The 27,446-nt window shown below is 36.4% G+C and overlaps 1 protein-coding gene across 2 annotated transcripts; it reads left to right on the plus strand.

Moving 5' to 3' along the window:
• Window positions 1-2,013: 2,013 nt before the first annotated feature.
• LOC132128882 (tyrosine-protein phosphatase non-receptor type 11-like) lies at window positions 2,014-27,200 on the plus strand. 2 transcript variants are annotated; one of them, XM_059540264.1, is made up of 16 exons: window positions 2,014-2,149; window positions 13,863-13,985; window positions 19,241-19,435; window positions 20,426-20,618; window positions 20,703-20,819; window positions 21,331-21,444; window positions 21,820-21,916; window positions 22,051-22,130; window positions 22,276-22,431; window positions 23,274-23,405; window positions 23,623-23,777; window positions 23,953-24,020; window positions 24,108-24,259; window positions 24,711-24,811; window positions 25,183-25,302; window positions 26,320-27,200. In XM_059540264.1, exons 1-15 carry the CDS (start codon window positions 2,136-2,138, stop codon window positions 25,262-25,264), a joined length of 1,779 nt encoding a protein of 592 aa, XP_059396247.1. In that variant the 5' UTR covers window positions 2,014-2,135; the 3' UTR covers window positions 25,265-25,302; window positions 26,320-27,200. The 2 variants fall into 2 exon arrangements, with proteins under 2 accessions (XP_059396247.1, XP_059396248.1); XM_059540265.1 differs by lacking the exon at window positions 2,014-2,149 and adding an exon at window positions 9,710-9,898.
• Window positions 27,201-27,446: the final 246 nt, after the last annotated feature.

Here is a 27,446-nt window from a genome sequence, read left to right on the forward strand (position 1 = left end):
ACAGTTATTCTCCTAAGGGGATATAAAATGTCATCAGACATGACAAGCTCAGGGTTGCCTGGAGATGTTAGAGAAACAGATCTTGTCAAAGAACTCTGGTACTCGGGGTACAATGCTTAATGGGAAAATTCACTGGGTTTTCACTGTATAGTGCTAAGCATATGAAATGATCAATGCTAGATGAGCAGAAGGTTTCAGTACACGTGCTCACAGCGGTGCAATAAAGAGGCTTTTACTGTGTGTAAGGCTTCAGCTGTCTGGCTTCATCAGATGATCTGTGGCTCTTATTGTTCCTCCTCATGAGGTTTTAGTTTGGACTGAAGAGTCCTCGGTCTATAAGGTCAAGGGGCGTCTTGGAACAGAGCTTGTCAACAGCACTGGCTCTTCCTATAGTGAGTGATTTCCTTCACAAAAACAAAGTCAACCACGTAATAAGCAACCACTGATCAAGACACTTATTTTGTTACTAAATGCATCCCGGTTTTGAATGAATCATCAAGTGTATGAGTCAATGACTCGCTCATAAACACCGTCACTTGTTTAATTCCTGAATGAATCAGTGTTTTTGAATGAATCAGCTGAGAAATTGATTCAGTAAATATACAGTATATACTATACATATAAATAAATGACATCAATATAACATAATGGATCATATGACTTAATACGTTGAAATGATGAGATGAAAAATCCTAATTATGACATAACATATTTATAATTAATTAGAATTTTTGTCAAAACTCATAATTATGATTTACCAAAGCATATTTTCTGTCTTATGTGGCAAGAAATGGGCATCCATAATATATAAAACATTGTGAACTGTCCTCAAGTCTAAAATTAGAGACATTTTTTGCATTGGCTCTATACACTGCACAGAAAAGAAAGACTCACTCTCTAGAGAGAGAAATCCATATATAAAGCCCTGCATTTCAGAAAATTGCATAACCACGTCCCCCAGCAGATTAATCTTTCTTAGGGCCAGTGACGTCACGGCAGCCATGGCATTGCTGCAGTGTCCACAGCTGCCACCATCAAATCACCCCAATGCAAATGGGGTCAGGCCCAAATGGAAACTGATGAAATGAAAGCAGAGTCAACATTCCTGTTGTGTATCTTCTACCCCCTAACAAATATAGCAGCATTGCAAATAACAGAGTAATAATAAACATGCCTGGAAATGAACTAAAGGTGACAATTACATGGAAGGAACAGCTAAAATATAACTGGAGGAACTGAAGTCAATGTATAGTACTGTGTATGTACATCATTTCTTTATTGGCCTCTCAGGTGCTGGACCTCTAAATGTCTAACACCTCCACCAGTGAAGAATTCAGCTGCCAGCAGGTGCTAAAAATCCTCTTACACAAGATCACATCATAATATCTGAAATGTAATCAAACAAAATCTTACACATTCTTAGACATTCTTAGTTTTCCTTTATTTAGTTTTAGTTTTTAATAATTCAACTTAATCTAAATGATAATAAGAAATGTTGCCCTGGCTGTCTGAAATCAAATGTTTATATTAGTTTAGTTAATGTTTATATATATATATATATATATATATGTGTGTGTGTGTGTGTGTGTGTGTGTGTGTGTGTGTGTGTGTGTGTGTGTTTGCTCTATTACAGTCTGTTTTAGTTAATGATAACTCTTGACACATAATTATGATACAGGCAACTGAGTCACATGAGAGTAAAAAGTAAAAAGTATGAAATATTAAGTAATATGACTTACAGTAAATGGTTTAAACTGTGAGATGAAAAATCATAATTCTAACATGAAAGTAAAATTGACTTGACTTTTTATGTCGTAACTCGTAGTTATGATTTTCTTCTTATGTGGCAGAAATGGGCTTCCATAATATAATATAATACTAATGGCTTATGGCTTTCTAATAACCGACTAGTTTTGAACCGGCCAGATAAAGTTTTTCCAGTGTGTTGTGAGTGTTGTGTGTTCGCTGTCAGTGAGAGGCGGAGAGAGTGAGTGAGAGTCAGGCGCTGTGTGACGCCCCTCGCTCGCGCTCGGTTCTGCTGCAGTGACTCGGCGAAGGCAGGATCATTTTATCACACTTTCCCCTTCAGTCCGCTCACACACACTTTTGACATCTGACAGCACCCCAGGACGGCCATGACGTCTCGAAGGTAAGCTGCAGGCTACATTATAACAGCAAGAGCGTGTGCTGATGGTTACTGTTACTGTATGAATGAATCGACACGACACGCAGCTCAGCGAGGCTCCTGATCCTCTCCGGCCCATTATACTGTAAATGTGTTCGCTTCGCTCAACGATTTTATACAATAGGCTATTTAGAAATATGTCTTTTTTTTTCAATAGCATATGTAGATTGTAGGCATCGCTCTCGCCTACCGGATGTTGAATGTGAATAATCAGCGCAAAGTCACTGTAACAGTTTCTCTCTCTAATGCAGTGTAAACAGTGCTTCATTAGTTTATTGAGGCGGTTTATTAGGAGATGTATGGTAATTCCCTCCTACTGTATTTACTGTAGTCTACCTCGTGTGCTAAAACAATCATTTAAAATATTAAGAGAAATATGCACTCAAGCGCTAATACAAATCTGTAAATGTAGCTGCAAATAATGTATTACTGTAAACTCTTGCCTTCCTTGGTTATCTTGTGATATGTTTAACAATGTTAAGAATTTATACTGGGCTAGTAATTTTTTTTTTTTTTTTTTTGGTGGGTGGTGAGTTTAGATTTTACACTGTATGTTTGAAATTCCGAGAATATCTGCATATGTATGAGGTCAGTAAAATTGATTGGACAAATACAGCACGCGACCTGTTCTAACAACTGGTCGTACAGAAAAGTGTGTAAACAGCGCGTGAAAGTTTCGACTACTGTACAAAGAGCATGAATATTTAGTTATGAATATTTAAGGTAAGAGGCATTTTATAATTAGTTGTTGCTAAACATTTCTGGAGCAGGGTTTTAAATTTAGCCAGGGTTGAAACAGGCCTTTAGTCAGCGTCTAAAAGACTTTAACCCAAGGATAAGTGTGGTGTGATGCTGTTTTGTTTCCTGAAGTTGGACATATGATTTGTATATTCTGAGTGTCATATCTGCATAAACAGAGATCTAGAGATTCATTGGGTTAATGCATGCACACAAAGAGCTGAACCACACACCAGTTATTGTGAGAGTTTGCACAGGTGGCCTTGGTTAAACAACATACAGTATGGAAACAACACTCAGTGTTGCTTTATGCTTGCACTAACCGTTAACACAACATGTTCTAGGATTCAGTGCTGGTTATGGCTTCACCGGCAGCTTTCATTTGTCAAAGTAATAGTCTGTTAGCCTTTGGCCTTTACTCTGCCTTTACATCATCTGTTATATAAATAGTTCGGCTGTCAACAATTACCATTGACTATTATTAGCATCATTAGATTATCATTACTGATGTCCTTCTCATCTCATTAAATTAATAGTTCACCCATACATGTTAACTTGTGTGGCTTTATTTCTTCAGCGAAGCACAGAAAGAGAGATTAGAAACCTCACTTTCATTGCATCTTTTTCTATACAATGAAAGGGAATGTTGACTGAGACCATCATCTCTTTATGTGTTCCACTGAAAAAAGAAGGTTGTACAGTTTTAGAAGAACGTGAGTAAATGATGACTCTTTAACTGGTATGAAAAGTGATCTCACTTAGTACATAACAGAGGATGAATCTGTCTAATGTGCTAAAGTGGCAGGGACCTGAACTGTGCATTTTGGTTTTCAGTTATCTGTGCTATACAAACAGGAAAATGAAAAATTATTTCAATAGATGATTTACATATATTACACTTACAAATTTTTTATTGTTCACAAGAGGTTTTGCATAGAGGAGGTCAAACAAAGTTACTTAGCTCAGTATTCATGCATATTTAACATACTGCAGTAAAGAAAATTTAAACTGCTCCTAATTCTGTCCAAAAGAGATTTATTTCTTATTATCTTCATGTAATGTAGAAGACTTTTTCTTGGTCACTAAGCCCACCTGCTATATTTTCAATTATTGTTACTTCTTTCTCTTTAGATCATAAAGCATCTTTTGTGTGCAAGTGTGTAAGCGTGTACAGGAAAGATGAAAAAGGAAGAGATGGCTCATAGCGTGGTTATTTTTGTATGGTCATGAAAATATGGGGTCATAAATATTTTGGTTGCACAAAAATAGTCACCTGTTGCCAAAATTCTTTCTTTCTTTCTTTCTTTCTTTCTTTCTTTCTTTCTTTCTTTCTTTCTTTCTTTCTTTCTTTCTTTCTTTCTAAAGCACATTTAATAACAACCATGAGTTGACCAAACTGCTATACTTAATAATTATTAAAAGGCAAATATATTGATAATATTTTAGTAATCGAGTACTCTACCAAAAAATTCCATCGATTAATCGAGTAATCGGATAAAACGTGTTTTTGCTTAATTAAAGTCCAATATTAATTATGCAAGAGAAAATAAGACTCCTGGGTCTCTTAAATTGAACAACTAAGTTTCCTTTTTTAGAAAAAAAAATATTGTTATTTTTTAAATGCATAGAATGCAATGCATACATCGAAAATAAACATTTAATTATTACCCATTGTTTCTCTGTCTGTACTTGTACTGTGAACAATGACAATAAAGTTGACAGGTGAATTAAGTGCATTTAAGTGCCATTCAGTTGGGGTTTTAAATAAAGCATTTTCTGAGATGCACATTAAACATTAATTTAATTTATCTTTTAATTATTGAAAATTAAGCAAACTTAACTTTTTGGTAAACAAAGGGGATTTACTATTAAAACATGGAAGAAATGTTGTGTGATTAAACCTTTAAAAAAAATAATGTTCGATTTTTTTTTTTTAGTGGTAGGGTATGTAACTTACATTCTGCTGAACAATAGTTTTTAACCGGACTTTTATTTTGACGGGTTGACGTACCTTTACAGTTCTGTGTATGTGATGTGACACTAGTTTTACTCAAATCAAACGGTCAAATGCTCATGAAGTGACCGTCAGAGTCAGAGCAGTTCTGGAGATGTTGTTCATGTGTTCACGTCCTTATTTAGAGAGACGACAGACGCTGAAATCACCAGAGCGTCACACGCACTTCAGTGTGTGTTAAAAAAGTAAGACACGCTTCTGCTCCATTCGTTAACAGAGACACGCAGAACATGCAGGATTCATATTTAAACAGACTGTTCCGGCTTAATATTTACAGATGTTAGTCCATATCGTGATTTGATGTAAGTGCAATGACCTATTTTTGATTAATTCATTCAAAATTGAGCAAATTTTGTGCATTCCGCATTAAAATCCTTTTTTTTATGACTGGATTCCGCGATTCCCTCCACGTTTTCTGCATCGCGGAAATCATAGGGCCCTAGTAGTGGTATGCCAGCTCTATCTTGCAATGGACGCACGCCACAACATTCTCTTTACGTTTGCATGCGCCCTCAAATCAAAACACTGCTGACTCCTTGCAGTATGCGATTTCAGACTCAGCGCTTGTGTCTCCTTCCGCTTTGTGTGTGACGTAAACGCGCTGTGTCACATTTAAAAAAATAATTGCGAAAGAACCTGACGTGAGATTTAAATTAAATTAAAAGAGGCTTCGAGGCAGAGGAATTTGCCTCGATCATTTTTTGTAATCGAGTTACTCGAGGAATCGTTTCAGCCCTAATTGATAAGCATATTTTCAAACAATGCACCTTTGTTGAAACTGATAATTTTTTTTTCCATCATTCTGTGATGAATAAACATTTATTTGAACAGCATTTATTTGAAATAGAAACTGTTTCAATTGTTTGCATCCTTGCTAAATAAAAGATTAAAATAAAAAATATTCATTTCTTTCAAAAAACAAAACAAGATAGTATGTCAGTATTTAGGGTATGTCTGAGAGTTTGACTTGTTTGTCTGAAAGTAGAAAGGACAGGACTGATAGTGTTGTGCTAAAAATTCACAGACAGGAAAACTGCCTTCAGTGTGGTGAAATGAGATAGTCCGTCCAAAATTTCCAGGAATTCTGCTAGTCGTTACCAAAGTTTTTTTCTTTTCAGTCATTCATTTATAATCTTAAAGCACCAGGATCATTGTAGTCAACATTTTCTTTGTTATATTGACATTTATGTTAAAATTTAAATCTAAAGTGTTACATATCATGGGTTGTTTGATGATTATCATTTATCATTTTATAAATGAACCCTTAAAATCAGTCCAGCAGACTGACAGCTATCCAGCATGGCCCTAAACCCACATTACTTATTAATCAAGGAATTATTTCACATCAGATCAAATGAAGCATAGATTATATACTGTAGATCAATGTCTCCATAATCATGATATAGATTATGGAGGCAATGTATTTAAGTATATGGATGTAGTTCATTTCATTGTTCATTTCATAAATCATCGCTATTTTATTTTTCTCTTAGACACCATTTTAGGGTGCAAAGCCAGGTCTTGATGCAATTCCAGGAGGCTATTTCTATTGAAAGGGTTGTTATCAGCTGTCAAGAACTTGAATATGATCGTTGACGTTAGATTTTGTTTCACATGTCCTTGGGCTGTCTAACCCAGGGCAAGTTCAAAAATGGCAACATATTTCTCCCTCAGTAAGGGGAGAGAGAGACTGCTACTGCGTATGTATCATAGTTATGTGTGAATTGATTTGACATTACATGTACGTGCTTGGGGACTTTTGTTAATCAATGAACTCACACTTAAATAACTCAGATTCACTGCTGTATATTACTCATAGCTAGAACTGGGTGGAACCTACAGTATATACCCATGTCTGACACTATATGTGTGTGGGTGTATTTAATATTTTCTCTTATCCTTTCCATTGCTAAATTGATTTGATCAAATGTACAGTAAAAACAGGAATATTGTGAAACATTATTACAATTTAAAACAACTGTTTCCTATTTTAAAATATTTTAAAATCAAATTTATCCTGTGATGACAAAGCAAAATTTTCAGCAGCTGTAACTCCATTATTCAGTGTCACATGATCCTTCAGAAATCATTCCCAAAGTCTTTTATCAATTCTCAGTTTCAGAATTGAACAAAAATATATTCAGCAGGGATGCGTTAAATTGACAGTAAAGACATTTATAATGTTACAAATTATTTATTAAATAAATTTAAGCTGAAGTAGAGATGAAGTAAAATGAGACAAGCTATAGGACCGTGTGTGTTGGAACTGACTAAACGTGTCACCGCTAGACTGACATGTGGCAGCATAATCAGCTTTTCTATAAATTCAGTAACGGTACCAAAATCCAGCCAAAGGGCTCTGTCTGCCCCCAATATAGACGCAAGGGGGTCTTTGAAGCTGAGTTGGAGGTACTATGTATAGTGCTTTTTGTCACCAAGCCTGCTGCTTTAAATAGCCAACTGTGTTGAACTTGAGACATTATGTAAGAGGGAAGAGGCAGCTCAATGTGTGCGTGTGGGCCTGTGTTTCCCCTGTCAGAACACTTTCTGCCTGATAACACTCACTCTCTCTCTTTCTAGCCTTCACTGTACAAGCTTTTTGTGCCCCTGAGTTAGAATAAAAAAAGAGAGTCTCTGGTGTCACTCAACAAAATGTGCCAATGTGGATGTGACAAAAGAGGACTGTGGCCATTCCTGTTTCAGATATTTTAAAATCTCATTTGCATGTTGGTTTTACTATTACTAAAAATGTCATATTGCTTTTGAACTGCATTCAGTGTCTGTTGTTTCATCTTGTTGGAATTTATTATTATTTTAAGTTTTTTGCCAGAGTTAATTGTTATTTTTATCAGGCAGCAATGGCTGTTAATTATTAAGCCAGGGGAGAAAGTCATGAATTTATTTTATCGAAGAGGAAGCTAAAAGAACAGAAGAGCTCTTCCTTTGGATTCTGACCATTATAACACTAATGGCCTCAGATTGCGTTTAATGTGTCCTTATGAGATCGTTTGGGAAGGTTTAAAGGGAAGTTACAGGACAATGTTACTTCCATGATGAAGCATTAAAGAGAACTGATAAGAATTCAAGCTGAAGTGTACTGCTTTTGACCATAAGACCTTACTTTGTGCCCCAGTTTACGATGTGGAGATGGCCAGAAGTGTGCGATTTGTAGGTTGATTCCTTGAAAGTGTAAAAACGGACTCTTTGGCAGAAAACATTAGTGTTTTTTTAGCATCCTGGCATAGCAACATTGGCTCAAGCCTCAAACAGTGATGTGTAGTAGGAGCGTCTGAACTGTATTTTTGTCCAACGAATGGCAGATGGCAGGGAAATCAGTCTTTTTTTTTTGCGATTATAAAATGACACACTTCAGCTTTAACTAAAGCTTAGGGTTTAAACTCTTAATATTTTGGACTCATATTGTGTCCAGCTCCATTCTGGGGAAATCCTGGAGTTTTCCTGGCACTCAGGTCTGTCCTATTTCTCTCTGTCCCATAGTGACTCATGCCAAAGTTCTTCTGTAATTAGAAAAAAGCTTCATAAGCCTGACCAGTGCAATTTATTCATGTGTGTTCTCCATCTCTTTTAAAATCAGTCAGACATTTAGCTACAGAATTACTTCATTACTTGGCAAGCATTTTTCACTTATGCAACCTACAGTAGCAGAGCACAGTGTTTGCATAAGCTGGCAAGTGCACGAGTACAGGAGCAAATCATCCTTCAAACTTATTCGTGCCCTTAAAAGTTAGTAACTGTTGGGACTATAGCAGCTTTGTCTCATAAAAATTTAAAAAAAATAAAATAATAAAATAAATCATTATCATTGTGAAAATCCTTATGTTTACCAGTAAAAATACTGAACCATGCAAAAAACATGATGACTTTACTTGAGAAGCAAAATAAGATACTAAGGATTGTTTTCAGAATATGTATCTTAAATTAAGTGTATTTTAATTAAAAAGGACACATTCAGTTGGTGAAAAATAGCATTTGTCATGTTACAAAATCTTCCACACTTAAGCAGCACAACCATTTTCAGCTAATAATAATAATAAATGTTTCTTGAGCCCCAAATTTCTTAAGTGATTTCTTCAGACAAAATTCTGAAAATTCCGCTTTGGCAATAGAAGAAAAACAAAAACTTTAAATATATTAAAATCAAAATTTTACATTGAACAAATGTTTCACAATATTATTTTTAAAATGTATTTGTTATCAAATAAATGCAGCCTTTGTGAGCATAAGAAATTCTTTCAAAAGGACCAACACTTTTACTGACCCCAAACTTTTCAAAGTTGCTGTTATCTTTATGCAAGAATTACCTAGTTTTTAAGCATGCTCAATAATTTTACTAAAAAAGAGACCAAAATACTGATTTGTTGCAATGCAAACATGGTTATTTGATGCCATAAAACAATAAAAATACAAAATGTCCATGGTTTGTCAACATGCTTAAATACCCAAGCTGCTCTGAATATGATCTTGTACTGTACTGTACCATTTCATTACATTTCTCTGTTTTGTTTTCATTTGTTTTCCTTTCTCTTGCCTTCATCGGTGAGTGCAGTATGTGCAGTGCTGTTTTTTTCCAAAAGCTGCCACTCTTCATTTAAACCTAATGGTAGCAAAGATAAAGATAAGGGGTGTAAGAGTGTGTCAGGCAGCATGGCAACGCTGCGTCACGTTCAGAGAGAGAGAGAGAGAGAGAGTGAGCAAGAGAGGAAGGGGAGGCAGGAGGGATGGACAGTTGCTCAAAAGCTGATTGTACGGGCTGGCTTTCCTATCAGGGCAGCTCACACCATCCAAATCCCAGATTAAACACCCCCAACTCTCTTTCCAACCAGCAGCGCTCCTACAAGTCCCTGCCCCCTCTCTTCCTCCCTGTGTAACTGTACTGAGCGTGGATTACCAAACTCTGAAGCAAAGCAGGGGCTCTGACAGGCTCCGAACAGAATGGTGAGGTAGGAACATGAGGCATTAGTTGCTGTTATCATTTTTTATCCGGACTATGCCGTTTTCACATGCAATTGCGCTACGCTTTTCTTTTGGTGCCACTGTTTGTGCAGGAGTGTGTGCGCACTTTGCAGGATGGTTTGCGGTTTGTTGTGGCTGTGTGTTGTGCTCCTGGAGAGCTGCTGGGAGCTCAGTGAGGCTTAGAAGTGACCTGGTGCTGTTCGTTCCTGTGTGCAGATCCTTGCCTGAATGTCTGCATCCATACATTCCCGTTCGAGTAAAGGACCAAACACATCCATCACAAGAGAAACCTGTCCTGTTGGTGTTTTTTGATTACATGCAATCTTTATTTTTGTTATCGTGAAATTGGGAAGTTATTGTTATCTGTTCCTATAGTTTCAGGGAACTTTTTTTTTTTTTTTTTTGTGAAGGGCTGAGCACAGTTTTGGGAACTGAAAAGAATCGTTAAGGGTCAGACTAAGCCCACTATCATTGTTTTATGAAAATACATAACAGCTTAGCTGGGATTAGTGACACCTCCTATTTTCCCTTTATGTATTTTCTGATGACCTCAAATTCCACAATTATCTACTAAGATGTTTAGCAAACACAGACATAAAGAGCAGACCTAACTGAATCAAGTCTTTGATGTTGTGGGTTGCGTAATTGTACATATTCTAATGAATTATTTGAATGTCTCCACTATCTGCTTTTTTGAAGAAATAGTGTAGTATCATGCTAGAGAGCACATTCTATCAGTTCTGGCCCTTTCGTGTATTTCCCTTTCAATGTAGTGTACAACACGACATACATTCATACATTCGTCAAAGGTTAACACTCACGGGACAGTGCACTTCGCCATCACAAATGTACATTATTTGCATGTGCTTTAAAGCCTTGCCCGTTAATTCAAACATTTCATTTCAAACATTTCATTCTGACATGCTTTAATGTTAATAAAAGAACATAACAGAGAAAAATCACTCACTGCTCTTGACTGAAAAATTTTATACAGCTGCTGTAAGAATCAGTGTAGGATCATATATACAGTGTATATAATGTTTTGTTTTTATATTTGTTCATTAAATTTCTTGAATGATACTGCTAAATACACCTGAAAAATAAATAATATTTGTATATTATGTGGATTTGTAATGTTGTTCTTATTTTTTATAACAAAGATAAAATAATTAATGATTTTTATCTTCACCCACTTTTTAAAAAAAAATCTTTTTTAGCTTTGTTTTTAAAATAGGGAAATTTTTGGCTGTACTGCTCAGACAACTTGCAAAAAAGTAAAACCAACATGACAAAGAATCATGATAAAATTATGAATCAATCATGCTTTTCCTGAAAAAAAAAAAGTTATATATTTTTGCCATATAGCCCACCTCTAGGCTCAGTTAAATATTCTAAAACAGAATATTCTGGTCCATTGCTTTAATGTTGAAAAAAAGATATTGAGCCCATGTATTATCAGCTAATGTATGATGACATGTTTATCTACACAATACAGACCACATTTAGTGCTATATCTTTATTAAAGTTCTTCATGACTTATGGGGCATGTTAATGATACTATGCATTTTATAGATATATTAAAATATCTCTTTTGTGTATGCACTGTACACTGTTTTTAAAAAAGAAAAAAGGCAGCTGTCAGTTATCAAAAGTTCCCTGTACAAAATAAACTTATACAGGGTGGCAATACATTTGATAAGGTATATAATTTCTTTTTTTCTCTTATACGTATGTTAATATACTGTTATTAAACAATTAAAACAATTGTAATTTCCAAAAACAAAAACTAAGATTAAAAAATTACTTTACAAAAAACATAACTTTAGCAACATTTTAATGTAAACTTTCTTGTCTTGTTGAAATATATTCAAATTTTACGACTAAAAAGGTAATTCAGATGTTTTACTACCAAATCTCATGAATTTTGCTGATTTTTTACAGTATAATTATGTGTATTTCTTTTTATAAATTGTGTTAAATATTTATATATAATATTTTTTTCACTATATATGATATGGTAACTCACTTATGGTAAGCGTTTCTTTTTTGTTACAATTACAAAGCTGTGCATAAATTTGAGTACAAATTTGTTTCTAGGACGTAGTTGCTTGGACTTGCTTTTCTGAAAGTCACTGTCAGGAGGAAAAGTGCTGACAGAAATGTCAATGAATTATTAATCCAATTACATTGTAATATTTTTGCTTTAGTGGCAAACTTTAGAAAAGATAGGGAAGTTAAGGACTATGTTTAATGATGATGTGACAGGAGGGGAAAAAATGGACCTTTTGACAAGCATACAATCAAAGAAGCAGTGAATCATGATGAGAAGGAAAGAGATTCAGAGCTCTCAACATCCCCTCTGATCAGTGAAACCGTGATTACCAAAGCTCACAGGTAGTCTCGACGATACGATACGATACGTCAAGGGTGCTAAAACACTCCCTCTGCAGTGAAGAACTGGAGGAAGTGAGTGATGCTCACTTGCTATGTGTGGAAAGATGGAGGGAGAATAGTGAGTTAGAGTTTAAACTCACGACGTAATACGCACATCTGTTCATTAAATACATGTTAATCTTTAGACAACATTTGAGGAATTCTGAAGAACATTTAGAGTTGTTCACAATAATGCACCAGGACTCTAAATCTTACATTTCTTTGTCGTGCACATGTTTGTTACATGTCTTTAACTCTGTGCATTACACAATGCTATTGTTTTGTATTTGTCCCAGAATCATATCTAATATATGGACCATTCCATCTCAAGTGCTTTTTTTTTCTTTTGCAAGCTTAAGCAATTGTTTGTACTATTGTATCTTTTTGTTGTCCCTTTCTGCTGATTTCATTGTCATCAAGGGAATGTTATCGCTGGTTTACATATAGTTGAGTTTTTGAGAATTATTTTCTGTAATAATGAGAGCCAGATTCTGCTTCACTTGTATTGAATCTTGAATATTCATTTAATTCATGCATAACAGAATTACCTTAAACTCAACACTTGAGAATTTAATAATACAAGAATTATTTATAAAATTTCTTAAAATAGAGAACTTTTTTTTTCAAATGTGCTTTATTTGCAGTATTACTGTTTTTACTGTATTTATGATCAAATAAATGCAGTTTTGGCGAGCAGAAGAGACTTAAACTATAAGAAATCTTGCTGACCTAACCCTGTGTACTCTAATGTATATAATAGCTATCATACACTTTGGTCAGGATTTACCCAGTTCTGTCAAGATGAAAGTCAGTGACCCGCATGCGGTCACTTAAAGAGAGATTAAGACATAGGGCCCCTAGCAGGCAGCCACGCTTAGAAACAGCACACAGATAAAATTACTCCTGACCCCTGGATGGCCATTCACAAAGCCTTCTCACGTGAGGGAGCCAGTGTATGAACAGACGGGCTGCAGGCAACCAGACAGCTGGGGCTCAACACTAACCCAGATTACACATGACCTCTCGTCCCCTTCCACCCTCCCAATCAACCCCGAAGGATTAGGAAATAACTTTTCAAGCACAGCAATCGTAAGTGATAAGAAATGGCATTCGCCTTGAAATTGGACACAAATATACCTATGGATAAGCTTGCTTGATGACATCACTAGAATGGGTGGGTCAAAGGGGAGGAGCCAAAGAGTTCGGAGAGCCATGGGATGCAGAAATGCATATATATTTTAGATATATTTATATAACTTTATAAAAGTCTTTATTACCTCTTTGGATTGATTTTTTTGCATCAAAACATTTCAACAATAGTGTGTAAAAATTAAGCATAAATGTTAGAAATGCAGAAGTGAATGCTGTACTAGTGACTTTGTCAGACCTTAGCCTCCCATTGTACGATTACAAGTGTTAGCAATATTTTTATGAGTTTTGATCATGAGATGCTTTCATAGCTATTGATGATCAGGGCTTGTTGTATCTGCTGAGCATGTCATTTTGCTTTCATTTTAGGTGGTTTCATCCCAACATCACTGGGATCGAGGCAGAACACCTGCTCCTGACACGGGGCGTCCATGGCAGCTTTCTAGCAAGACCCAGCAAGAGCAACCCAGGAGATTTCACTCTCTCTGTCAGGTCGGCATGTTTACTGTCCTGTCATGTGCACTCCTGCACATCTGCCCCACTTCGCTTCTACTCTTTAATTCTACAGGACTCTTATGTCGGTCATTAGGTTTTTTTGGCCTGCTGTGGATTGTGAAGTTTAGCTTGAATTGCATCTCTCCTGTTAAATGTTTATCTATGCATTATTGATTTCTTACTTGTTAGTCTAGCTGGCTGTTTCCATGCCTGGTAAAGGATTAAAATGCTTGTTTGTGTCACAGATTTCTGTGTCAAGTCCACATTTGTTTAATGCAGTGAAAACTCAAGAGATTACTTTATAAAATACAAACACAATAGGGAATCTTTACTAAATAGTAAAACCATTGGCATTATCACATAATAAATTGCATTGAGTCAAAGCACATCGATGATTACAGCAGTATTGTTATTGGTTGCCATCAGTATTCGATGTTAGAACATGGATGACAATAATAAATGGCACTTTCCCTCCCATTTTCCAGAAACTCTGGGCTTTTAAGTTGCTCCTGGGCCAGTGTTTAAGCATTACAGTGTCAGCTCATGGAAGGTCAGTGAGCCATTGCAGCTGCTTGTACGATGAGTGATTGGAGAGTGGATGGACAGGGAGAGAGAGAAAAACAAGCTTTCATAATAGCTTTAAGATGTGGAGGCTATGGAGCCCCAGACCTGCTGTTTGTGGTTATGGTGGTAAGACTCTCACTGTATCTAATGTTCTCCATAACTCAGGCCACGTGGCTCAGCTCCACCACAAGCCTTCAGGCCGGAGCCCTGCTGCCTGTAAACTGATTTATCTGGCCAGCTGTGAAGCGATGAAGTCAGCTCGTTCTGATTATCAGATGCATGGTATATACACAGGTTAATAGTGAAGGCTGTTGATTAGTGTATTGTTGGACACATGTTTTGTGCTTTTCAGCACCAAATTACTGGAAAATATACAGACATACATCTGTTCCAAATCCTAGTGAGCTCACTACTGCCAACGTAAGGAGCTGCCCTCATAACTATCAGGAAATCTCATAAGTGAACAATTTGGAACGCACTGCATAGGTTTCAAACTGTGCGGCACACAAATAAAACTCCACAACTCTCATTGACATCAGCAGACTTAGAACAATTTTTATTTATATTTGCCAGTATTCAAATAAATCATCCACCATCTTGGATTTTTTTTTTTTTTTTTTTTTTGAATTGTTGCAGTATATTCTTGAATTGCCAACAGCTTTTCTGTTCAAACAATATAATTGTATTGTTTTTGTTATTCCAACTGCAGAATTAATGCAGAAATTATACTTGACCTTTAAGATTTTTGCATAATATTTAATATTGTTTTTGGCCCACATTACAATTTATTTAGGGGTCATTCCATCTGAAATGCTCCAAAAAGTGTCCAAAAAAGTTAGGCATTGCAATTGTCGAAAAAAGTAAATACATTTATATATGTATTTATTTATTTGAATGATCAACCATGTGTATAGTAATTGCAAAACCACCCATTTTTACTTTTATTTTACTTTACTTTTCACTTTATAAAAAGCTGGTCAACCTCCATTTAACAAGTTGAGATGGACTGATCCATATTAATTATATGGCACATTGAAATACTTCATTCTTATTGGTCAGTTGTGTCAAGTTTTTGTGTGATTACTGCTAAACATTATATTTGACCGTTGTCCAAACGACTGGATCGTCATTTGAGGTTTTATCATTCTCTGTATTCTCACATGACTTTTTGTATTAAAATTAATATTCATGTCAAGTTCCTGATTACCTTTTCAAAATTTATTTCACAAAAATAACTAGCAGATCCGTGACAAATTTCATGGCTTACAGTATGAACTCAGTAAAACAAACAAATAAATAAATAACAATAACAATAACAAGTGTGTTTGGAATGTAATGAGCAAATTTGTAGATAAAGAAGCATAAAACTGACCTAATGCATCAGTACAATGCAGATATCAGCTGAAAGCTAAACAAGTTGCCTCACTGCAATTCTGCCTCTCGGGCCTAATGTAGATCATGTATATAAGAACGTAATTACAAAGTTATGAGGCCAAATGGACACCTAGGGACTCCATCGCATTATCTCCCCCTCCTCCATGCTTCTGTTTCTCTTATCTGTCTCTCACCATTTTTCCTGGGTGGAAACTATTGCTCAGTGTCTGCTCTATTGTTAACCGTTAAGTAGCAGACAGAACGCTGGGAGCCGAGTCACTGCACTGCAGTGTAACGTATGATGTGTCAGGGCCAGGTGAAATGTGTTATGCGATGTTTCCTGTCCGGCTGTTATGACTTTCAGGAGCAGGCTAAAGGAAGTGCCCCTCTGAAACTGTTTCTACATTCACAAAGCATAGTTTGACGCACTAGTTTGGGTTATACTTTCAGTATTGTGACTTTTATAGTAACAATCAATCCAGAACCAGTGTGAAGTGAAAATTAAATGGAAGTCGTTGGAATTGTATAGCATTGTATTTAGTGGTCGACCGATATGTGTCTTTTGACAGCCAATGCCGATATCTTGAAAAGCAGGAGGGCCGATAGCCGATATAAAGCCGATATAATTTTTTAATTATTATTATTAATATTTAAGAAATTTGAAATCATTTAGCAATGAAACACACTTATACTTTAGATGACAGTATTTTTCACAAATACATAAATATTTAATAATAATAATGTTTGCCTTTCTATTACTAATAGGCCTAATATAAAACCAATCATTAATACTTTCTTTATACATTAATTCCTTTGTTTAACCGTTTTATCTGATTATTAGACAGACTATTATCTGTATTAGACAAAACTGTTAACAACGGCTGCCGCTCTCAGCGCCGTCAAAATAAAACACATCAGCTAAACAGAAGAACATATCGGCAGATGGCGATATTTGAAAAATAACAAATATCGGCCGATATATCAGCCTTGGTGATATATCACTCGACCACTAATTGTACTGTGTAACCTGAGGCAGAAATGTTGAAGACCAACCCACTAGTGGTAAATGTATGTTTGACAGTCTGACACTGTTGTAAACAGAACTTTTTAATCCATTAGGTCCAATCTATAGGATATACACTTTGCTAAGCCTTCCTTATGTATCATCATGTCACACAGGATGATATAGTCTCCATCGCTCCATCACAAAAATATGAACATTTGAAGAATCACATGATTTCATTCAACATATTTTTGTTTTGGCATCCTAATGTAAAAACATTGTCTGCATATGTGCCACCACATGCAGTTCTGGAGAAACAAATATCATTTTAGGCACCCTAGATGATGTTCTGGTGGTCAATTTTTCTGGTAAAAGTTGTTATAAGACTCGACAGATGTTTTCCTTTGTAGTTAAATTGTCTTGCGTTACTTACATCAGCAAGATTCTGATTATCATACTTAAAATTAGATTTAAACCTTGTATTATGTTGCAGTTCCTAATAAAGTTACTGGTGAGTAACTCACTCATTTCATTTACTCAACCAAATCAATTTGACTTCATTTGGCAATTGGCGAGTGTTATTTTTGGGCCCTGTGTGCAACCCTTGATTGTGTTAAGGAAAATAATTTGGTAGAAAAAAAGCTGAACACCACTGCCAAATTCATCCCCGAGTTTCTCTAAAGAAGAAGAATCACCACAGACACATTGATGCACATTCATAAGCATTTGTTGCTCCAGCAACAGTGATTTTACAGTGACAGCCTGCACCTTTAAGCGTGGACATGGAGAGGAGCTCAGTTGCAGTATTGTGTTCCTCTTTTGGTTTCTGCAGAGGCTGGCTTTAGCAGGAAAATCAATGATGAACTCATGCTCGACGATAAAATTCAGCGGGTGTCCTTGAATCTGACTGTAGCTAGAGCTCAGTCATTCTACTCTGACTCATATCATGGTGCAGCCTCATGCTCATGATCGAATCACATTCACACATTCTGAACATTTACATTTGAGTTGAAGGCATCTGACAGGGTGCTATAGGTCTAGTATAAAGATTTTTATGTGTGCCTATATTTTAGTGGAAGCGGAGTGCAGTTGTCTCCACAAATGTCCAAAAAAAAAAACTCTTGGAGATATCCAGAGATGTCTCAGTTGTAAAAAATAATTGTTTGAATTTTATATAAAATTATGTAATTTAATTTTTGTTTTATTTTATTCACTGTTATAAAATAGATTTTTGTAGACTTCATATTCTTCCAGTGGTTTTCTTTTAAAATGTGTGTGTGTGTGAGTGCATTAGTAGCTCAGCCAGACCCAGAGCACAGAGCTGCTCATCTGCTGCAGTCAGCAGCCATTAGCCCCACACTGCTGAGACACCGTGCTGCACTGCCTCCTCTGTTACCTCCATAATGCAATTACACAGTGGAGAGTGCAATTTCATGAGCCAGGTCAGTGATGGATAGAGCGATGAATGCCTAGAGAAAGCTAGAGAAATGAAATGAGAGGAATCATGGTCTCATATTAGATCGGTTGCTGTTTTTCACTTGATTTTGTTTACTGTAGTTTTATGTATGTGTGTCTGAGCTGCATTGCTGTAGGTATGATCTGCTCACGAAGCGTTAAGTTGTGGTTTGTGCCCGAGCACAGCTGATTATATCTATGCAGGTGTTCCTTTCTGCTTTTTCCATACGCTGCCATTTAAAGCTGCGGTGCAGTTTTTGACGGTTTTGATGACAGTATACCTGAAGTCTACTAAGAGTAATTTTCCATTAAGTGTATTCTATTTGTGATTTTGGTTGCTACAAAACATTTTGTCCCTCTTTGTTTTTTGTTTTTTTGTTTTTTTTCTTCAAAATATCTAAGGTCACTTGTCTAAGTAGATAAGAATGTCTTCAAAAACAGTGTCGTAGCATTTTTCTCAAATATAAATTGAGCATTACATTTTACTTTAAGAAAATAAATAAGAAAATTAAACAATTTAATTCATTTGCAATGATGGCTGCATATTTAACAGCTATTTGTAATTTTATGATTGCTATATAAATGTATAAAAGCTTTTGCTGGCAAATCATGGCCTACAGTGCAGATTTACACAAAGATTTTGAATTTTTTATTTATGTTTAAAATTGATGTCATTTATGTCTGCTAAAAAACTGTACCATTGTAAAACATTTACGTCAGCATTTAACGTGTCATTTTTTTAATGCCAACCTCCTAACTATTATGTCTTTTCCATCTTTTCCATCCTCTCTGTCTTCCCTCATGTCCTCCCTCCCTGCATTTTCCCTGTTGTGTCCCATCTGTTTGTCCTGGGTAGGAGGATCGATGAGGTCACCCATATTAAAATCCAGAACTCGGGGGACTATTATGACCTGTACGGAGGGGAGAAGTTCGCCACGCTGGCTGAACTGGTCCAGTACTACACCGAGCAGCACGACCTCCTGCGGGAACGCAATGGAGATGTCATCGAGCTGAAATATCCCCTCAACTGCAAAGACCCCACGTCTGAGAGGTATGGCAGATCCACCCAGAGCAGTTAGAGCTTGACAATGGCATCAGTGTGGGCAGAAGAAATCCTGCCCCCTAGTGTTCAAACCCCAGAGAGGGCTGATTATTGGAAAGGAAGAGTAGCAGACTGATGGTTTGTTTGTCAGACATTTACTGTGCTTATCTTGATTTCATGACTAATAGTTTGTTTTAGCGCTGTGGAACAGGCCCTTCGTTCATTCTGTTTGTGTTTGATGTTGATGTGTTAGCGGTCCAGTCTCATTCTGGAATCTAGTGTACTTTGTAACTTCCTTCACCTAAACATATTTGGGTTTGTTTAGTGTTTATAGGGCTGCGACATCCTCTATGTTGTGAAATCAAAGTGAAATATTTCTGTACATAAAGGATAATTGATGAAAAACATTTACATTCAAAGGTAGTATGTGGTTCGTTTTTGTGGTTTTTCCAGTTTGTGAGCGAGTGCCTCCCACACATATCCTCATATCATGACAGCTCACACCGTCTTTACATTTGCAAGATTTCTATGAACACCCCTGTTCATTTTCCGACCACAAACTATAGTTTAGAATATAGTTTTCTATAGTGAAAGTTGGAAATGTGCATTTCATGTAAAAACGTTTTACTGGTGACAACAAAAAGTAGGCGTTTTTGTGTGTGTGGGGGGGGGGGGGCTGCCATTATTAATCACTTACATTACAATAAGAAGGTTTAGATATAGAACATTGCAGGGAACATAAGTGTTTAGATGCAGAGATTCTGATTGTTGTGTTTTTGCTGATTTTTACTATTTAAATGTAGATTTCAAAACACAGATAATTTATCCCAGAAGGGATTCATTCATGATTTCTGAAAGATCATGTGTCACTGAAAACTCGAGTAAGTGCTGCTGAAAATTCAGATTTGCCATCACAGTAAAAAAAAATTTTTTTGATGCATTTAAGAAAAACACTGTTTGTATTTCCGTGCCTCATTGTTGTGTTTTACCGCCCCTCAGGTGGTATCATGGACATCTCTCAGGGAGAGATGCTGAAAAGCTTCTTACGGAGAAGGGCAAATCCGGCAGCTTCCTGGTGAGAGAGAGCCAGAGTAAACCGGGAGACTTTGTGCTTTCCGTCCTCACTAATGAAGAAAAGCATGAAAACGTAGACCGCAAGACTAAAGTTACCCATGTCATGATCCGTTATCAGGTAAATATGGAATGAAAGCTAAGCATTTTCTCAAGAACAGAAAGCTCAGCCTTTTTAAAGAGATGTTCTGATCTCTTTTACCAGGATGGAAAATATGATGTAGGAGGAGGGGAGAGGTTTGACACATTGGCAGATTTAGTGGAGCATTATAAGAAAAACCCCATGGTTGAGAAGAGTGGAATTGTTGTACACCTTAAACAGGTGAGTAAATCAAGCCTGAAAGCAATATGGTTTTTTTCTTTCCACACAAACAGTGAATTATGATTGCAAAGAACAAGTATGTAAAATAATATACATTAGCATTCAAAAGCATGGGGTCAGTAATGTTTTTTTTTTGGGGGGGGGGCAATAAATCTGAGCAAGGATTGATTAAATTGATCAAAAAATATGTTATGTTATAATGTTGCGAAATAATTCAATTTCAGTTATTTTATTATATATTTTTTATTCAAACTTTGTATTCAAAATTTACTCTTTCAAAACATTTTAAAAAAGTAATATTTTTTTTTTTAGCATATTGGATAATTTTTATAACCTAACATAACTTAAATAACATTTCTGTATAAATATTTAGTTTTAAATGTTTAGCTTGAAGTGTGTTTGTGCTTTAATCCTTTTTATTAAATGCCACTCTTTTAACCCTCATAACTACATTTAGGTCTTTTTTAAATTTTTCTTGTTGTTTTTTTATCGTTCTTTTTTTATGTACCAGCCATTCAATGCCACAAGGATAAATGCAGCAAACATTGAAAACAGGGTACGAGAATTAAATAAAGTAGCTGACAACTCAGAGAAACCCAAGCAAGGCTTCTGGGAAGAATTTGAGGTATATCTGTCCATATTCATTCTTCTACTCATACTTTCTGTTCATCATGGGATGTGATGATTCAGCCCAGGTTTTGTTTGAAAGAATAGACAGCTTACTTCCTGTTGTAGTACACTCATTAAACCTCAGAGGAGTGTTTGATATGAGAGTTGTTTATAGAAAGACTATCTGCTTGCTGACCTCTCAAACTGCAGTTCCTGTTGGGTGGTAACTGTTTAGTTAAACAGGACATTCCTGCAGGGGGTGCTGACTTAACATAACATCTCATTACACCGCAAAGTTAGAATGAATACTTTTCAAAGGTTTGTTACTTATTACATGGAACAACATTTCATCCTAACTTTCTTTATCTTGTCCCCTGTGGTGGTTCTGTAGGTTTTACAGCAGCAAGAATGTAAACTCCTTTACCCCAGGAAAGAGGGGCAGAGACCAGAAAATAAAAACAAGAACAGATATAAGAACATACTACCATGTGAGTTACTCTCTTTTATGTACATTATCTTTCAGTTTTCATAATGGACAGATATGTTTCTTTATTTAATGATAGAGCAACAGGTATCTCCAGGGCTCTTGTTCCTGTTTTGATCATCACTTTCTCTGTTGCAGTTGACACCACTCGAGTGCAGATCAAGGAGGCGGATCCTGACGTGCCATGCTCCGATTACATCAATGCTAACTATATCCGAGTAAACCCCCCGCTTCACTCATCACTTTTACATGTCAATCCAAATGTCATGCTTTTGCTGGGTTACTTGAGCTGTGATCAATAATTATACACACTGTATGTTCCGTATGTTCTTTATAGTCCTCATCGATTGTTTTTTAACTTAGAGCATGAATGAAGAAGGGCGTCATATGGATGAAAGTAAAGTGTTCATCGCCACTCAGGGTTGCCTTCAGAACACTGTCCTAGACTTCTGGAAAATGGTGTATCAGGAAAACACTCATGTTATTGTCATGACAACCAAGGAGATGGAGAGAGGACGGGTGAGGTCCAGCCCTGGATGGAACAATGTTGTTGTTTTGTTTGTTTTATTTTTTGTGAGTGTGTGTGTGTGTGTGTGTGTGTGTGTGTGTGTGTGTGTGTGTGTGTGTGTGTGTGTGTGTGTGTGTGTGGGTGTGTTTTTGTGACATATCAGGACACAACTTTGTATAATGACATGGGTATGACACAGGTATTACAAGGAGAGGGTGACTTATGAGGACATAACCCATGTCCCCATTTTTCAAAACGCTTATAAATCATACAGAATTAGTTTTCTGTTTAGTTAAGTAAAAATGCACAAAGTTTCCTGTGAGGGTTAGGGTTAGGTGTAGGGTTGGTGTAGGGCCATAGAATATACAGTTTGTACAGTATAAAAACCATTACGCCTACAGGATGTGCCCACTTTTCACAAAAACAAGTGTGTGTGTTGTGTGTGTGTGTGTGTGTGTGTGTGTGTGTGTGTGTGTGTGTGTGTGTGTGTGTGTGTGTGTGTGTGTAAATTTGTAGGTCATGAAATTAAATTTCACAAGATCTCACAATTTTCTCTGAAATTATAAAAAAAAATGCACAGCACATGTAATTGCTAAATGTAAAAAAAAATAATAATAATAATAATAATAATTGTAATGTCCTTATTTAACATTACAATTTAATTTTTATTAATTATTTAAAAACAAAACTGGTAAAAAAAAAAATATTGGAAACATTCTTAATGCTTAATTTGAGAAGTTTAGTTCTCCGTTTCAAAAGTGTCTACAACTGTTTAAATTCAAAACATCACTATTTAACTAAATGTACAACACAAATGATTTATTGTAACTGAAAACTTAAATTCTATCTATAGAATAAGTGTGTGCGGTACTGGCCGGACTTAAATTCAACAAAGGAGTTTGGGAAGGTGTGTGTGAAGAACATTGAGGAACACACAGCTCAGGACTACATAAGACGAGAGCTTGAAGTCACACGTCTAGACAGGGTAAGAGCACTCTGGTGACAGTTGAGATGATGTAGTGGAGGGCAGGCGTGACCTTTGACCTTTTTGTTTACAGTAGCAGCTTGGAGAGAGCCCTCTACATTACTTCAATGATGTGTTATGTTACATTTTTGTACAAGTCCAGTTTAGATGCAGTAATGTTTCTTAATTTTGTTTGATAATCTGATGTTTTTGTTTTGTTTTTTAATCTGTAATAAAGAGAGAGCCTCCCAGGTGTATCTGGCACTATCAGTACCTGAGCTGGCCTGATCACGGAGTTCCAAATGAACCTGGAGGAGTCTTGAGCTTCCTAGAGCAAGTCAACAGAACCCAGAGTGCCATTCCAGAGAGTGGACCAATAGTGGTTCACTGCAGGTATAGCACACCTCACTTATCCCTTTGACTAATGTAGTTTTGAGAGTGTCATAATATGATAAGGAACTGCTGAACTGAGTTGATTATAGATGTCAACACAGTTGTTTAAAAATACAACATTTCCCCTCATTGTGTGCTCTATAATCTAAACCTCCATTTGTCACTGTCATTCTAGTGCGGGGATTGGAAGAACAGGCACAATTATTGTAATTGACATCCTTATTGATATCATAAACAGACAAGGTATCTGTTTTATACAAAATTATCTCTGTGTTGAATTTTTTGCCTCTTGATGATAAAAAAATAACACAACTGAACTGAATCTCTAAGGGTTGGATTGTGACATCGACATCCCAAAGACCATTCAGAGGGTGCGCCAGCAACGGTCCGGTATGGTTCAGACCGAGGCCCAGTACAAGTTCATCTACATGGCTGTTCAGCAATACATTGACACCGCTCAGAAGAGACTGGAAGAGGAGCAGGTGTTTACACACTTCATTTCACCTGATAATAATGTGACATGTTCACTGATAGGACTGTCAGAGTTTATCAAAAAGAATTATTTGATGAGTTTGAAATTAAGTATAGAGAACTTCTGCATAAATGTAGCTTTCTCCAGTGCCGTTTGTAAGATATAGTATGCATATACACTACCCTTCAACATTTTGGGGTCACTAAGATTTTAAGTGTTTTTGAAAGTCTCTTATGCCCACCAAGCTGCATTTATTTGGGAAAAATACAGTAAAAAAAAAACAACAAGAAAAAAATTCAATCTGATTAAATTTTTTTTAAAAGACTGAATTGAATTGATTGAAATGGTTAAGTGAATTAATTAACTTAAGTACAAAGGAATTTAAATATTTGACATCCCTTAGGGTTAAAATGCATAAGTTTAATATTCCTTGTTTTTTTCTGTTTTTTGTTTTTTTACAGAGGAATAAAACAATGGAGAGAGAGTACTCTAACATCAAGTACCCACAGATGTCAAATGCCAGAGCCAAGCCAAACATGAGCTCGTCTCGCTCTTCATCTGTGTGAGTGCTGATTTCCTGTTGTGCACGCAAACACACACTTTGAAAAATGGCCCACACAGTGTTGTTACAGGAAAACAGTTAATGAGTTTCTTTTGGTAAACTCTACTATCTCCTACACTTCCTCAATTCTAAATGTATTTATTGCTAAGTGAATCATTTTCCGTCAAAAGGGTTCTGACGCTGCTCTGAGTCAGTTGTTCTAGAACAATAAACACAATATGCATTTTCATACAGTTCATCAAGTCATAAAATGTGTTTGTAACAGTGACAGTTTCAATTTTGGAACATCCGTTTTTTACCCCTATAATTGAACAGATGTAAATTCAGTCCTCTTTATTTCAGTAACACGCTTCTTTTCAACTCTTCCGCAGAGTGAACGATGACTCTGGCATTTATGAGAATTTGAACATCAAAAGTCCAAAGGGCTCCACCAGCAGCAATACCAGGAGATAAGATTCTGTGTGTGGGATGCTGTCTCAGGAACTCTGGGAGTATGTTTTTCCACCCTCGCTCACACAGTTCTTCGCATTGCTGCAGCCATGCTAACGTGCACGCACACACACAAACACACACACTTGCATCAAGGCTGTTGAAGTTGAAGAGACAGAAACAGAACGAGTAGGAGAAGCACAGTAAGGAACAGATGGGGTGAGAGAAAAAGTATAATCTTACAAAACAGCACTGTAAGCCAAATGACCTTAAAAAAATCACCATACTTCAAAGAATACACACAACTACTGATGTTTTCAAAGGTTAGTATGCATTCTAAATACTTACTCTATAAACTAATAAATACATAAAATGCAATCTATATAATTTAGTAAAATAATAGCAAAGCAATTAATTTTATTATAAATAATAATTTCTTGTTTTTCTTAATTTTTATTTTTATTTATTTTTTTAATTCATAGACTTTCGGTTCTATGTTAGAATGATTTCTAAAAGGTCATGTGACACTGAAGATTGGAGTAATGGCTGCTGAAAATTTTGTATTGTCATCAGAGGAATATATGAAATTTTAAAATATTTATTTAAATAAAAATCAGTTATTTGAAATGAACATTGAGCAAGGCACTGAACCCCCAACTGCTCCCCGCGTGCCGCAGCATAAATGGCTGCCCACTGCTCCGTGTGTTCACTGCTGTGTGTGTGCACTTTGGATGGGTTAAATGCAGAGCACGAATTCTGAATATGGGTTACCATACTTGGCTGTATGTCATGTCACTTTGTCTTGCAGAATTTGTTGGAAGACTCAAATGGATGTGTCCTTTCTATACTGACATTTTGACACAGCCTTTGTAAAAAAAAGTCATTTGGCATCTTGCTGACGCCTACATCATTACTATAGCAACCATTGTACAGTATATACACCAGATAATGAATCCACTGCCTGAACTAATGTATCAGATTTGACTATTTGCGAAAGAACCAAGAAGTATGTGTAAAAGTGGCAGAATTGTTTAAAAAACGCATCCCTAAATGTTCTCTTCATATGCTTTGCTTTGCAGTTCTAGAGGTGCTGTGTAGAAGCACCTGATCATGGAGCAACACTGGATTAAAGCACTGGGGGGAGGGGGGCACCAGCAGCATCTACAGCTGCTCGGCTAGAGATTCCTTCGAAATCTCCAACAGCTCCTCTCTTCATTTCCTGACTTACTACGTCTAAGAAACTCACACTCCAAAACCAAGTGCCTAAGCAGCAGCTGAAATTGTTCCCGCAAAGGACGCGTGACTTGGTGCTTTCTCTCCCCACTTCTAGTCTAACAAGCCTCTCTGCACTGCACTAAGCTACATGATGGTTTGTATACGTTTGAAATATATATGAAATATGAATATTTACACTCAGTGACGTAACTTTGGATGAAGCTACGCTCTTTCCATGTGGTCTACGGCTGTTTCCAGACCTTGCTTTGTCTACTGGATGTCATCTACTGTAACCAAAGGCCTTTGATATATATCTCAGAACCAACAGTTATTTGTGATGCTTGTCTGTGATGCTTGTGGCACGTTGATATAAAAAGAAGAGAAGTACAATGCCCAGCGTCAAGAATCCCCCCCTTTCTTTTCAGAGCATATGAGAGGTGATTGGTCAAATAAAGTTCGACCAATGATTTGGATACCATATGTAAGTAGGTGTTTCAAATGGGCTGAACTGGTACAGTGTGGTCGAATCTATACATTATGTGCCAATTAGCAGCCTGTACATCATTTTCATGAAAGCTTCTGCGTTGATGCTTTTTTATTGAGCTTTACCTCCAGGCTAATGAACAGTTGGAGGGAGTCAAGTGCTACTGTCAATCAAAAGCTTATCAACCAATCAGGCTGCCTCTTCATCAATGGGCTCCTTCCTCTATGCGTCTGCTTTCTTGTTCTGAAAACATCAGATGAGCCTTCATTAGGTAGGGTTTTGTTGGTTTGTTAAGAGTCATTTTGTTTGCAACTATGATTCCCAATTTTATCTTTTCTTGTGATATTTGTGAATGTGAATATGAAATCTAGGCCTGGCATTTTTTGATATTATGCATTTCTTGTTTTTGGCTATATTATTCCACGTTTTCCTCCTAAGAGACGCATTAAGATCTTTTATCACATATAAACAGGGTGTGTGTGTATTACGGTGTTATAAATGTGCCGA

The sequence above is a fragment of the Carassius carassius genome, chromosome 46, assembly GCF_963082965.1.
Source record: "Carassius carassius chromosome 46, fCarCar2.1, whole genome shotgun sequence".
NCBI lineage: Eukaryota > Metazoa > Chordata > Actinopteri > Cypriniformes > Cyprinidae > Carassius > Carassius carassius.

Bases quoted from the DNA above. Each gene is read 5' to 3' on its own strand.
- LOC132128882 (XM_059540264.1), top strand. The intron at 19,436-20,425 runs GTATGGCAGATC...ACCGCCCCTCAG, and splicing joins AAAGACCCCACGTCTGAGAG to GTGGTATCATGGACATCTCT. The intron at 20,820-21,330 runs GTGAGTAAATCA...TTTATGTACCAG, and splicing joins TTGTTGTACACCTTAAACAG to CCATTCAATGCCACAAGGAT.